The sequence below is a fragment of the Geotrypetes seraphini genome, chromosome 5 (genome assembly GCF_902459505.1).
Source record: "Geotrypetes seraphini chromosome 5, aGeoSer1.1, whole genome shotgun sequence".
NCBI lineage: Eukaryota > Metazoa > Chordata > Amphibia > Gymnophiona > Dermophiidae > Geotrypetes > Geotrypetes seraphini.
Genome location: NC_047088.1, coordinates 18,021,593 through 18,034,265, shown reverse-complemented (window position 1 = coordinate 18,034,265; position 12,673 = coordinate 18,021,593). Strand labels below are relative to the sequence as shown.

Below are 12,673 nucleotides of genomic sequence, written 5' to 3'. Positions count from 1 at the left end.
CAGTATCTCTATCCCCCCTCCACACCATCCCCTGTTTCCAAGTTCTCTCCCTTTCTGTTCCTTCCCTCCCTAAATCCCATTATGCACCATCTCTCTCCCACTCCTCTGTTTTTAGACCCATTATTTCTAACCCCCAAAGTCTGGCATATGCATGTATCTTTGAACCCCCCTTCCCTCTCTCCCTCTGTGTACTTTTACACCAGGACCTCCCTCCCCCGAAGGTCTGTCCCCCCTCCGAAGGGCTACACCCCACCCCTGAAGACCTGCACCCCCCGAAGGACTTTACCTCCCACCCGAAGGTCTGTCCCCCTCTGAAGGCCTAAACCCCACCCCTGAAGGACTGCACCCCCCCCGAAGGCCTGCACTCCCTTGAAGGTCTGCCCCCCCCCGAAGGCCTGTCCCCCCCCTTGAAGGCCTGTCCCACCCCCTTGTAGGCCTGTCCCCCCTTTAAGGCCTGCCTGCCTACCTTTCCCCCCCTTGAAGGCCTGTCTCCCCCTTGAAGGCCTGCACCCCCCCTTGAAGGCCTGCACCCCCCCTTGAAGGCCTGTCCCCCCCCTTGTAGGCCTGTCCCCCCCCCTTGTAGGCCTGTCCCCCCCCCTTGTAGGCCTGTCCCCCCTTGAAGGCCTGCCTGCCTTTCCCCCCTTGAAGGCCTGCACCCCCCTTGAAGGCCTGCACCCCCCCTTGAAGGCCTGCACCCCCCCTTGAAGGCCTGTCCCCCCCCCTTGTAGGCCTGTCCCCCCCCCTTGTAGGCCTGTCCCCCCCTTGAAGGCCTGCCTGCCTTTCCCCCCTTGAAGGCCTGCACCCCCTTGAAGGTCTGCACCCCCCCAAAGGCCTACACCCCCCCCCGAAGGTCTGCACCCCCCTGAAGGCCTGCCTGCCCCCCTTGAAGGCCTGCACCCCTTGAATGTCTGCACCCCCCCCCCGAAGGCCTGTCCCCCCTTGAAGGCCTGCCTGCCTGCCTGTCACCCCCTCCCCCTTGAAAGCCTGCTTGCCTGCCCGCCCGCCCCACCCTGAAGGCCTGATGCCCCGACCCACCCCGAAGGACCGCTCGCCCCCCTGGCCTCCCCGCACCACCTATGAACAGCCGCAGCAGGATCGCGAAGTCAGCGTCGGGTACCAGCCCTAAGGGGGTGTTCCCGGCCTTGCCGTTCAGTCCCCCGCCACCCCCGAAGGACCGCTCGCCCCCCTGGCCTCCCCGCACCACCTATGAACAGCCGCAGCAGGATCGCGAAGTCAGCGTCAGCGATCCCTGCTGCTTCCTGCGCCACGGTCCCGCCCCTCCTCTGACGTCAGAGGAGGGGCGGGATCGCGTCGTAGGAAGCAGCGCAGGGATGCTGACGCTGACTTCGCGATCCTGCTGCGGCTGTTCATAGGTGGTGCGGGGAGGCCAGGGGGGCGAGCGGTCCTTCGGGGGTGGCGGGGGACTGAACGGCAAGGCCGGGAACACCCCCTTAGGGCTGGTACCCGGGGCGGCCCGCCCCCCCCCGCCCCCCCCTAGGTACGCCACTGCTCTTACTACTCCTGCTGCTGCTTCAGCTATGATGGCACAGTGGCGAGGAAGAAGGGCCCGAGGAGAGATGCTGCGCTCCCAGGAATGAGCATGCTCTGTTCAACACCTAGCTACGCCCAGGGGTTTGATTAAATAAAACTGAAGCTAGGTTTGCATTCTGGTGAAATCCTAGAAGACATTTTCATTTATTTAGAACATGGTGCTACACTCAAAATGTTGCATGGAGTATATGGCTGTCTGTTAACTAATTTCCTTAGTGCTAATTTTTATGGTATATATATATATATATATATATATTTTTTTTTGTAGGCATATTGTTCCCTTAGTGAACCTGAAACCCGTGACCCAGGTGACTCCCGTCCCTGCCTGGAATGTTAGCCCTATTAGAAAAGGAGGGGGCTACCAGAAGATGGCGGGCTACGCCACGGAAATGGGTTTGTACAGATGTATACCTGTGATGGTGCTAAAGAGGCTTGAGATACGGCCCTTTACATATAGATATAAGCCTGGAACTCTGGTTTATCCGAGTCCCGATAGCTTTTACTTTTGCACTGAGGGCACATCTACTAAAATCTAAATATTTTAGTTTAAGATACATTACACTACATTACATTTGTGATTTCTATTCCGCCTGTGCCTTGCGGTTCTAAGCGGATACAGAGGCCTTCTTGGCAATACAATCTTGTTTCCCACCATCCTAAATCGGAATAGAGGGATTGTTGACATTGTACCCGTTTATTACCCTCTGGGACTATTTCTGTGGGTTTGTACAGAACGTGACATGCTCCTGCTCTTAGTCCAGGAAAGAACGAGCCTGAGCCGAGAACAGCTTTCAAAAGTGCTGTGGTTTGTGTGTGTGTGTGTATGTATATGAACTGACTTCTTCTTCGCTGTTAATATGTGTTTTAAAAAAAAAAAAAAAGATATCCCTTTCCATCTACAATTCTGGGCAGTTTCACGACTGTTAAATACCCATGATGATTTGATCATTCCCATAATAATAATAATAATAACTTTATTTTTGTATACCGGAATACCACAAACAGTTCAGAGCGGTTTACAATGCAAGAGACTGTACATATACAGCGGAGATATTTATACGGTGAAAATACAGTGCGAGAGACTTGTAGAGCACGATACGATGCAAGAGACTATATAATGCGGTTAAGTGGATTACTATGCATATATAGCGAGGATACAGAGTGGTGAATGCCCAGAGAGTCCAACCGGTATCGGTTACGGGAGGGTGCTGGGGGGAGGGGTAAGTAGGAAGGAAGGATTGAGGGGGAGGAAAGGAGATCTCATATTTGTCCTGTTTTGCCTTGAGTAGGTTGTAGGCTCTATCGGATCTCTTGTGTGTGTATGTATAATGCTCTAATGTCTACTGGTGCTATAGGAATTTAGCGGTCATGTTTTAACTTTTTTTAGTATGCACAATTTCTAGCTGGCAGTGTGGGAAAACAAATTCATAATGGTTGTGGTTGTTACAATATGCAGCTGGCTAAACCTTCCATCTCCATGGAAGTACAGAAGGCACTATATAAAATCATAAGAACAGAAGACTTGCCGCTGCTGGGTCAGACCAGTGGTCCATCGTGCCCAGCTGTCTGCTCACGTGGTGGCCCTCTGGTCAAAGACCGGCACCCTAACTGAGACCAGCCCTACCAGTGTACGTCCTTATTCAGCAGGAACTTGTCTAACTTTGTCTTGAATCCCTGAAGGGTGTTTTCCCCTATGACAGACTCCGGAATTTCCCTGTGCATAGGATACTTTTTGCCTCCAACTGATATTTAAAATACGTATGATCAAATTTACTATTCTGAACCCACAAACTGTCAATTGATGTTCATTTGGACCAATACAGAGCTATGACATCTCTGGTTTTCTTAGAGCCTGTGTAACTGTTAACTCTTGTTTGTGAAACTGCAGAGCTGGACATGAAATCTCGAAAGCGGCTCTTCAAGAAGGTGCGTGGGAAGGAGGTCTGTATGACGGTGGCTTACAGCAGAGGTCTTCCGGTTCTCCCACCGCGGCTGCAGCACAACATCCCTTCAGGACGCTCTTCTCCCATTCATTGCCCCCAGAATGGTGGAAACATTGTTGCCTATGACCACTACAGACCCCAGCAGTCTCCTCACAGGCACAACCGAGGATATGGGCTACCTAGGTATGGGTCTTGTCAACCCCAATGATGTGCTTTTGAGGTAGTACAAAGTAGAGAATGACTTGAGGGACAAAGTTTGGCCCCGCTCCATCTCATCCCTGCCCTGTCCCCACGAACTCTGTCTCCATGAGCTCTGTCCTCATTTGCACAAACCTCAAACATTTATGATTTTATATTTAAATCTTTTTATTAAAGTATAAAAAGGGACAATAGTCTGTACAACTGTTTATAAATCACAGATGGAGTCTTCCATTTCGATGTGGCTTTGGTACCTTCCCAAAGATTGTTGCCTATGTTTTTACACCATCTGGGAAGGTATCTGGGTTGTCTTTCAGACATGGTATAGAAGAGGACCTAAATTGTGTAGTGGATGAACAGGAAAATAAATGTCTATTAAATGTTAGAAATATTCTCTGATGCCAGCAACGATGGATGAATCTGTTGCAGTAACAGTAAGATGCTTAATCAGCTGGGCAAATGATGGAAGGATGTTGCAGATGGCGGCCAAGACACAAATGATGTCATTTAACAGTAGTTAATTGAAATCCAAAAGCAGCTTCTGCAGGTTTTCAATCATTGAATTCAATTGCCAGTTGTTTTAAGATGTGTTAAATTTTTACGTATTGATACCAGTCTCAAGTTTTTAGAAAATGGCATAGGGACAAAGTTTGTCCCTAACCCTCCAGGCTCTGTCCCTATGTCAATTCTCTAGTGGGAAGGGATGTCTGCCTGTGCTTCCAGAAAGCTTAAAGGGAAGATTTGGGGATAGAGGGAAGCCATTCTTGGAAAAAGTAATAATTACGTGAATCAAGAGGTGTACAGCATCTATTGTAAAATAGGATGAAACATGCGTAGACTAAATAGGCATTTTATCTATGGTTGTATTTGTATCATGATGAAAAATGTGATTTGATTTTCAATTGGATTAGAGCAGTGGTCTCAAACTTGCGGCCCGGGGACCACATGCGGCCTGCCAGGTACTATTTTGAGGTCCTCGGTATGTTTATCATAATCGCAAAAGTAAAATAAAACAGTTTCTTGATCACATGTCTCTTTAGCTATAAATTACAATATTATTATTAAGACTTAGCCAAAAGGTAAGATTTATAAACTATAAAGAATTTTACCTCATGCAAAATTGTAATTTCTTTAATAAGACATTAACTATTTTTTCTGTGGCCCTCCAAGTACCTAAAATCCAAAATGTGGCCCTGCAAAGAGTTTGAGTTTAAGATCACTGGGCTATAGGATAGTTTCATGTTATCCTCTATGTATCAGCAATGACTGGATCACAAAATGGCTGCTTCAAGCTAAAAGAAAATGGCTGCCCCCTTTTATTTGGTTTTCCATGGCATTTTAACAGAAATGTGTTTGTTTTTAAAAACATTTTTGTTTTGCGCCCATTATCAATGTTGCAAACTATTTGAGCAACAATACTGATGAGACAAAAATTAGGAGGTTTTCATCATTTTGGGTTATCATAAAACCAGAAATATCAGTCAGTGACATTTGTTTATATGGCACATCAAGTAGTACTTAAATTTCTTAATTGCGCCTCTTTTTTTTTTTTTTTCAATGTTGTAGGGGTTCTCCTCGGTATATAAACAGACATAACATGGTTGGCCCTGAAGTGGCATTCTACCCAGGTCCTGGAAAAAGATGCTACCAGAGCTATGACAACTTCTCCTACCGTTCACGGTAAGTTACTGAATCATAACAATGCAGGAAGGTACAAAATTTGACTTTGGGAATCAGAGGTGTACCCTTAGCGTGTGAGTTTCTGTGGTGACACTGGGCTTCAATTTTACTATTTTTCTGTTTTCTGTGAAGCCTCAACAGTACCATGTGAAGAAAATGTAGGATCAGTTCTGTAAGTAGTCAGTGTACCTGAGAAAAATATAAAAAAATGCACAGTGCGGTCATAGCGTTGCAAGATTTTGTGAAAATATATTTATTTTGCTGTGTGATCTGTTTTCTTCCTCCTCCTCCCCCCTCCCCCCCCCCACACACAATTGTTTTTTATTTAGATTTTAATTTTTGTTTCAGCTGATGCCATCAGCTTTGCAAGCAAGTATCTGTGGGCCTTCAAGCTGATTTTCAACAGGGAAAAAGCCACACATAATTTCCCTTCAGTGGTTTCCACCGATGTTTGGGAATCAAGACTAGGGTTTCCAAAATGAAAGGCCTCTGCTTGCTTTTTGGGCCTATTTGCTTTGTCCTTTATGCCTGGGGTGCTTTTTGAAGTGATCTGTTTACCTGCTGGAAATCTGTGAAAATTGCCCTCTACAGTCCTTTGGGAGTGTACAGTATTAATCGCTGATTTAAATTCTTTCCTCCCTCTACAATTTTGGGTTTTAATTCATTTTTAAGGGTAAAATTTCCTTGATGTGGCCCTTAGGTTGTGTTAGCCTTAGCTAGGGCAACCTATTAGCAAGCATTCATGAACAGCAGAAGGATCTCTTTGGCTCTTTTTCAATAGGTTTTTGTTATTTAGGCCTAATCTGAAGATTAAGGTTATGGACCTTGTTTTTCAAAAATGAAGTAGGGTTTGATTACACTATGCTATAAAGTAGAACTAATCACGGTGCAGGTGATTTTTTAGAACTTAAGCCGGTAGTGACCGAAAGTCCTTTCCATCTGTAGAAATCATAGTCCATTGAACTCTAGACTTGTGCACTGACTGTTTTGTACCGTTTTTTTTATTTTAAATTTATTTTTATTTGCTTAAAATGTAGAGAAATAGAAGGAAACATTAAAAAATGTTTTAGTATTTACCACTTGTGTTCCCTCTCAGCTAAGTACGTGAGCAAATGCTCATAAATTCTAGGAGCGTCACACACAGATTTTGCACGGTCACTCACAAAAATTCTTGCAAATCTGGAAAATTGTTGGTTTTTCGAACTGGTTGCTCACGCACCCAAAATTTTTTATTTTTTTTTTTAGAACTTGTTGCTCACAAGAGAGAACATTTTGCACACATCTGGCCAATCCCCTGAGGGAGCTTTGTATAGCACCCCCCTTAAACACTCCTGCTGCTGAATTTAACTCTACAGTATACCCCACCTAGCACCCCCATCACCATCACTACCTCCACTTGCCTTTGTCATCTTAGGGACTAGATGCTAATTCTACCCTGTTGCAAGTCCTAGAAGATGACATGGCCTAATTGACCTTTTCTATTTCATTTCACTTTGGTTTCTTGTGTTGTTAGCTCAGCTATCAGTCCAGCCCATGTTGCATACAAATTTGAATAAAAGGATATTTCTTTGGGATGTGAAGTCTGTGACAGGTAGAGACGGCCCTGCACATCCTGAACCTAGTGGCCCATCCCCAAAACATGTCCATCATTGGATTTAATGTTACTCCCCCTAGAGTGTCAGTAAAAAAAAAATTGTAGTCCTCTCTGGTCCTTAGTCCTCTCTGGTCCTTAGACTGCTTCCGCCTCTCCTACTTCAGGTCCTACAGCCGTAGTCGCAGGCAGATGCACTGCCTAAATAAAGAATGTCAGTATGGCTTTGTTCCTGGGAATGGCGAGGAGCCTAGAGGTCTGGAAGAAACCATCACTTTCTACGAGATTGAGGAAGGCGATGAAACGGCTTTCCCAGCCATAAATGTAAGTCTCTTGCTCCTGGTTGAGCATCTCTTCATGTGTTTGTATTTAAAATTTTTTTTAAAAAGTATGTGTGATAAGTGTAGATCAGGTTGTGCTTTGAATGAACTTTTGGAGATACTTTCTTAAATAAAGAAAAATGCTCTTGAGCATTGTAAGTATGTTAAATATGAAGAACGATTTAAAAACAAACCGAAATACAAGTGTTAAAGGTAACACAAGTATGTGATTTTTTATTTTTTTTTACTTCTTTATTTTGTCATTTTTTTCTTTCCTATTTTGTCATTTTATGTGGGGGGTTTTCCCTAAAGTTAATAATGATAATAATAATAACTTTATTTTTGTATACCGCCATACCCAGTGAGTTCTAGGCAGTTCACATTAATTAAACATAGTTACATACAGTTAAGTATTAATTGAGCAGAGTTGCAGGCAACGAAGTAGATGAAATTAGGGAGCAGGAGAGAGTGGATCAAGGGGGTGGGGGTGGGGCGTAATAAAGGGGGAGGGAGGAGGTTAAGGTTCTTTGAGGAGGGGACAATTAAGTTATACTAGTCAATGGAACATTTCTATCCAAGTTGTATGAAACATGTAGGGAGTAGAGCAGGCGCTTGAACTAGGAATGGAACAAGACCGTAGCAGCCAAGACCAAACCACCAAGTGGCCTGCAAGAGGGACAAAGTGGCACAAAACAGTGGCATGAACACCTCAAGGGAGTGACCGGCTGTGAACCGTGGTATTGACGACATAAGAGCAGAGAAATGGCAAAGGGGTCATGAACACCTGAAAGCATCATAAGAGGGGCAAAGGGCACCAAACACACACTGTGGCTATCCAGAGTGGGCCCAACCTCTGACCCTCAAGCCTCGCATTGAAGAATGCTGGTGTAGGAGGACTAAGGTTGAGATAGACACTAAATGGTTAGAACATAAGACCATAAGCGTTGCTATACTGGGACAGACTGAAGGTCAATCAAGCCCAGTATCCTGTTTCCAGCAGTGACCAACCCAGGTCACAAGTACCTGGCAGAAACCCAAAGAGCAGCAGCATTCCAGAGCTGAGTTTGTGATGTCATAATGCCTCATTCCACCAGTGCCTAAAAGCCAACCTCATCAGTGATGTCACAATGGGCTCACATAAGAATCGGAGTATGAATGGGCCCAACCAAGTTCGCGGACGATACAAAACTCTCCCAACAGAGTAGAAACTGTTGAGGAATGCAAAGAATTACAGAGCGACCTGAACAAACTGTGTGAATGGGCAAAAAGATGGCAGATGAGCTTCAACGTGGAGAAATGTAAGGTCTTGCACATGGGGAAAGGGAACCCCATGTACAGCTATACGATGGGAGGAAGGGTGCTGGGGAAAGGCACCCTAGAAAAAGACCTGGGGGTAGTGGTGGATACAACAATGAAACCAGCGGCGCAATGTGCAGCGGCCTCAAAGAAAGCATTTAGAATGCTGGGCATTATCAAAAAAGGTATCACTACCAGAACGAAGGAAGTTATCCTGCCATTGTATCGAGCAATGGTGCGACCACATCTGGAATACTGTGTCCAATACTGGTCACCGTACCTTAAGAAAGACATGGCGATGCTTGAGAGGGTCCAGAGGAGAGCAACTAGGATGATAAAAGGAATGGAGAACCTTTCATATGCCGAAAGGTTAGACAAACTGGGGCTCTTTACCCTGGAAAAGTGGAGACTGAGAGGAGACATGATACAGACGTATAAAATCATGAAAGGCATAGAGAAGGTGGATAGGGGCAGATTCTTCAGACTAGCGGGGACAACAAAAACAAGAGGTCATTCAGAAAAACTGAGAGGGGACAGATTCAAAACGAATGCAAGGAAGTTTTTCTTCACTCAGAGGGTGGTGGACACCTGGAACACGCTTCCAAATGAGGTAATAGGACAGAGTACAATACTGGGTTTCAAAATGGGGCTGGATGACTTCCTGGAAGCGAAGGGGATTACTGGGTATAGATAGAAGGTTACTCTACAGGTCATAAGCGAAAAGCGTATGACAGTTTTAGGGTATGAGCACTATCAGGTCTTGGACCTGAGGGGCCGACGCGTGAGCGGACTGCCGGGCTCGATGGACCTCCGGTCTGACCCGACGGGGGCAATTCTTATGTTCTTAACCACTGCCCCTCAAGCCTTGCATTGAAGAATGCTGGTGTAGAAGGACTAAGGTTGAGAGAGACACTAAAGAATGACACGGGATGGTTTCCCACAGTTATCCATGGGGACAAATTCTGTCCCTATCTCATTCTCTATGAACCATACAAGTTCCTTAGACAGCAGCATAGCAAAGTTGATCCACTGCCTGCTTTGGAGGCTTCCTCTGAGTAAACAGGAAATTGGAAGAAGTCAGCATATAAATGCTGCTGCATGACTGATCCTGTCTAAGGAACTGGGAAGGTCTGGGGGGCGGGGGCAACATAGAGAATGCAATGTTGGCACCCCAGAGAGTTGGATGGATGAGTAGAGAGCCATTCTGGCACCCAGGGGATTGACTGTGGGAGAACAGCAAGAGTGATGTTGGGACTGAGGAGAAATGTTGGATCCAGAGGGAGGGAGGAAGAGATGGGCACAGAGCGCAAATAAGATGCTGGCAGTGTCTCTTAATTTTGTGATTACTTCCAATTAACATTTTTAATAGAAATGCAGACCTAATTTTAAATACAGTGATTTAGAATAGGGTAGTCCGCTATATGGATCATTGGATTTGATCAAAAGATTAATTTTATCACAGAGGCTCTTTTGTTAAATGTGGGGGTGCTGGGAAAAGGCAAGAGGTGGTTGCCCAAAACCTATTAGGCCAATCTTTTGAATCAATGTTGGCCAGTAATATATTACCAGTAATTTATTACTTAAAAGTAATGAGCAACTGTAGTATATTTCATTTTTCAGTAATGGGTAATATAATGTCTAGCGATATGGCAAATGAGGTTCATTGTGGATAAGTGTAAGGTGATGCATGTCGGTAACAAAAATCTTATACACGAATACAGGATGTCCAGAGCAGTACTCGGAGAGACCCCCCAGGAAAGAAACTTGGGAGTACCGGTCAACAAGTCGATGAAGCCGTCCGTGCCATGCGTGGTGGCGGCGGAAAGGGCAAATAGAATGCTAGGAATGATTAAGAAGGGGATCACGAACAGATTAGAGAAGGTTGTCATGCCGCTGTACCGGGCCATGGTGCGCCCTCACCTGGAGTACTGTGTCCAGCACTGGTCGCCGTACATGAAGAAGGACACGGTACTACTCAAAAGGGTCCAGAGACGAACGACTAAAATGGTTAAGGGGCTGTAGGAGTTAGCATACAGCGAGAAACTGGGCTCTTCTCCCTTGAAAAGAGGAGACTGAGAGGAGACATGATCGAAACATTCAAGATAATGAAGGGGATAGACTTAGTAGATAAGGACAGGTTGTTCACCCTCTCCAAGGTAGGGAAAACGAGAGGGCACTCTCTAAAGTTAAAAGGGGATCGATTCCGTACAAACGTAAGGAAGTTCTTCTTCACCCAGAGAGTGGTAGAAAACTGGAGCGCTCTTCTGGAGTCTGTTATAGGGGAAAACACCCTCCAAGGATTCAAGACAAGGTTGGACAAGTTCCTGCTAAACTGGAACGTACACAGATGAGGCTGGACTCATTTAGAGCACTGGTCTTTGACCTGGGCACGATAGACCACTGGTCTGACCCAGCATCAGCAATTTTTATGTTCTTAGTTTATCTAGTTACTATTTAGTGATACCCACCTTATTTATAGTGTGTGTCTGTCTCGTTAAGTTTTCTTGGCAGAATACAGAAGCAAGCCCGACAATCTTTCTTCTGTGCAGTGTGTTGGCCATTGTTGAATCAGACACGGTCCACTGCCTCCAACACTGCCCGTCTGCTGCTGCCCAGATGGGATGATACATCGTTAATCTGGCATCTCCACTGAAATCTGTCTGCCTTGGGAGACTCGGCTGGTAGTGAAACTACCGACTGCGTAGCTTTCAGCTTCTCAGATGCCCCAGTGACACGACAAGCCCATGTGCCATAACTTCAGCCACTCCTGCTTACTATACAAGCTTCGTTTCTAGTGGTCCCTCTCCTAAGACCCCCCTCCCTCTTCTCTTGTCTAAGCTTCAGTTCTTTGTCTTCTGTACTTCCAGGTCTGCTCTCCGTTACCAGTTGCCAAGCTGTCTCTGCCCCCCCCTCTCCCCCCGCCTGTGGGTGTTTCCTGGGTGCATTTCCCTGAGATTTTTTTTTTATATATATATTTTTATTAATATCCATTTGTTACATTAATAACAAATTAAAAGAATATAAATTTAAGGAGACAGAACAATGTCCCTGATAATCTTTTGTCTCAACCCAAGTCACACTTATGGCTTCATCTTAAGCATGTGGCTGCATCCCCAGCAAAGCACCAGTGGTTTTACCTTCAGCTACTCAGCTACATGCAAGAATCATTCAGCATTTCATTCCTGAAACTTAGCAACTTTTACCTCATCTCTGCCCTCTTCAGTCTTCAAATCTACAACTACTTCTCCAACTGCAACATCTAGGACACTGTTTCTCAACTTCAACCCAAGTGCCCCCTGCCTAACAAATATCAATCGAGTGAATTGGTGAATCAATTCGAATGAATTGGGCAGCACTACCGCATACCCCCAACAAGCGGCTCACGAACCTCTAAGGGTATGTATACTGTGTGTTGAGAAACTGATCTAGGAGAGTCACCAATTGTGAGTAAATCTACTTTTTGCGCTTCCGGAGGCCGTGATAGGACAGAGTACATTAAGGGGATTCAAAGAGGGATTGGACAAGTTCCTGAAGGATACGGGGATATAGATAAAGGTAGAGATAGGTTCATAAAAGGGTATAGATAGAAGAATAATGAGGATTGAAAGGTTTTAGTCAAAGGATCACTTACAGGTCATGGACCTGATGGGCCGCGGCGGGAGCGGACTGCTGGGTGCGATGGACCCCTGGTCTGACCCAGCGGAGGCAACTTCTTATGTTTTTATAAGGACTTGCCTGTGTGTGCATTGGATATGCTAAGATTTAACTTTGTTGAATATATTGCATGTCCATCAGACTATTGGATAAAACTAGTCAACAGATTTGTCTGTCTTGATACAGGAGATTGGGAGCCCAAAGAGTTATGGAATGACATCAAAAAGGTAATTGGTGATTAAGCTAAAAACAAAAAACAACACTCCAGAAGAGAGAGAGAGAGAGAGCCAAGAAATTGCCTTTTTGAGCTTTTTACAGCTTCTCTATCTCCTGGACTCTTTTGTAAACAAAGAAGCAAGTAGCAGAGAAGAAATACTCCACAGAATAGCACTTGGTTGATTTTTGAAGGGTCTCGACAAAGTATTCAAAGACAAGGAAAT

General features: G+C 45.3%; 1 protein-coding gene across 1 annotated transcript in view; it reads left to right on the top strand.

The window, feature by feature from the left end:
• Positions 1 to 12,673, top strand: part of ALG13 (ALG13 UDP-N-acetylglucosaminyltransferase subunit) — a 159,400-nt gene that overhangs the window by 105,033 nt on the left and 41,694 nt on the right. Inside the window, exons 16-19 of the mRNA XM_033946081.1 lie at positions 1,820 to 1,944; positions 3,440 to 3,677; positions 5,259 to 5,372; positions 7,131 to 7,287. Coding sequence (XP_033801972.1) covers positions 1,820 to 1,944; positions 3,440 to 3,677; positions 5,259 to 5,372; positions 7,131 to 7,287 — 634 coding nt within the window. The remainder of the gene's footprint in view (positions 1 to 1,819; positions 1,945 to 3,439; positions 3,678 to 5,258; positions 5,373 to 7,130; positions 7,288 to 12,673) is intronic.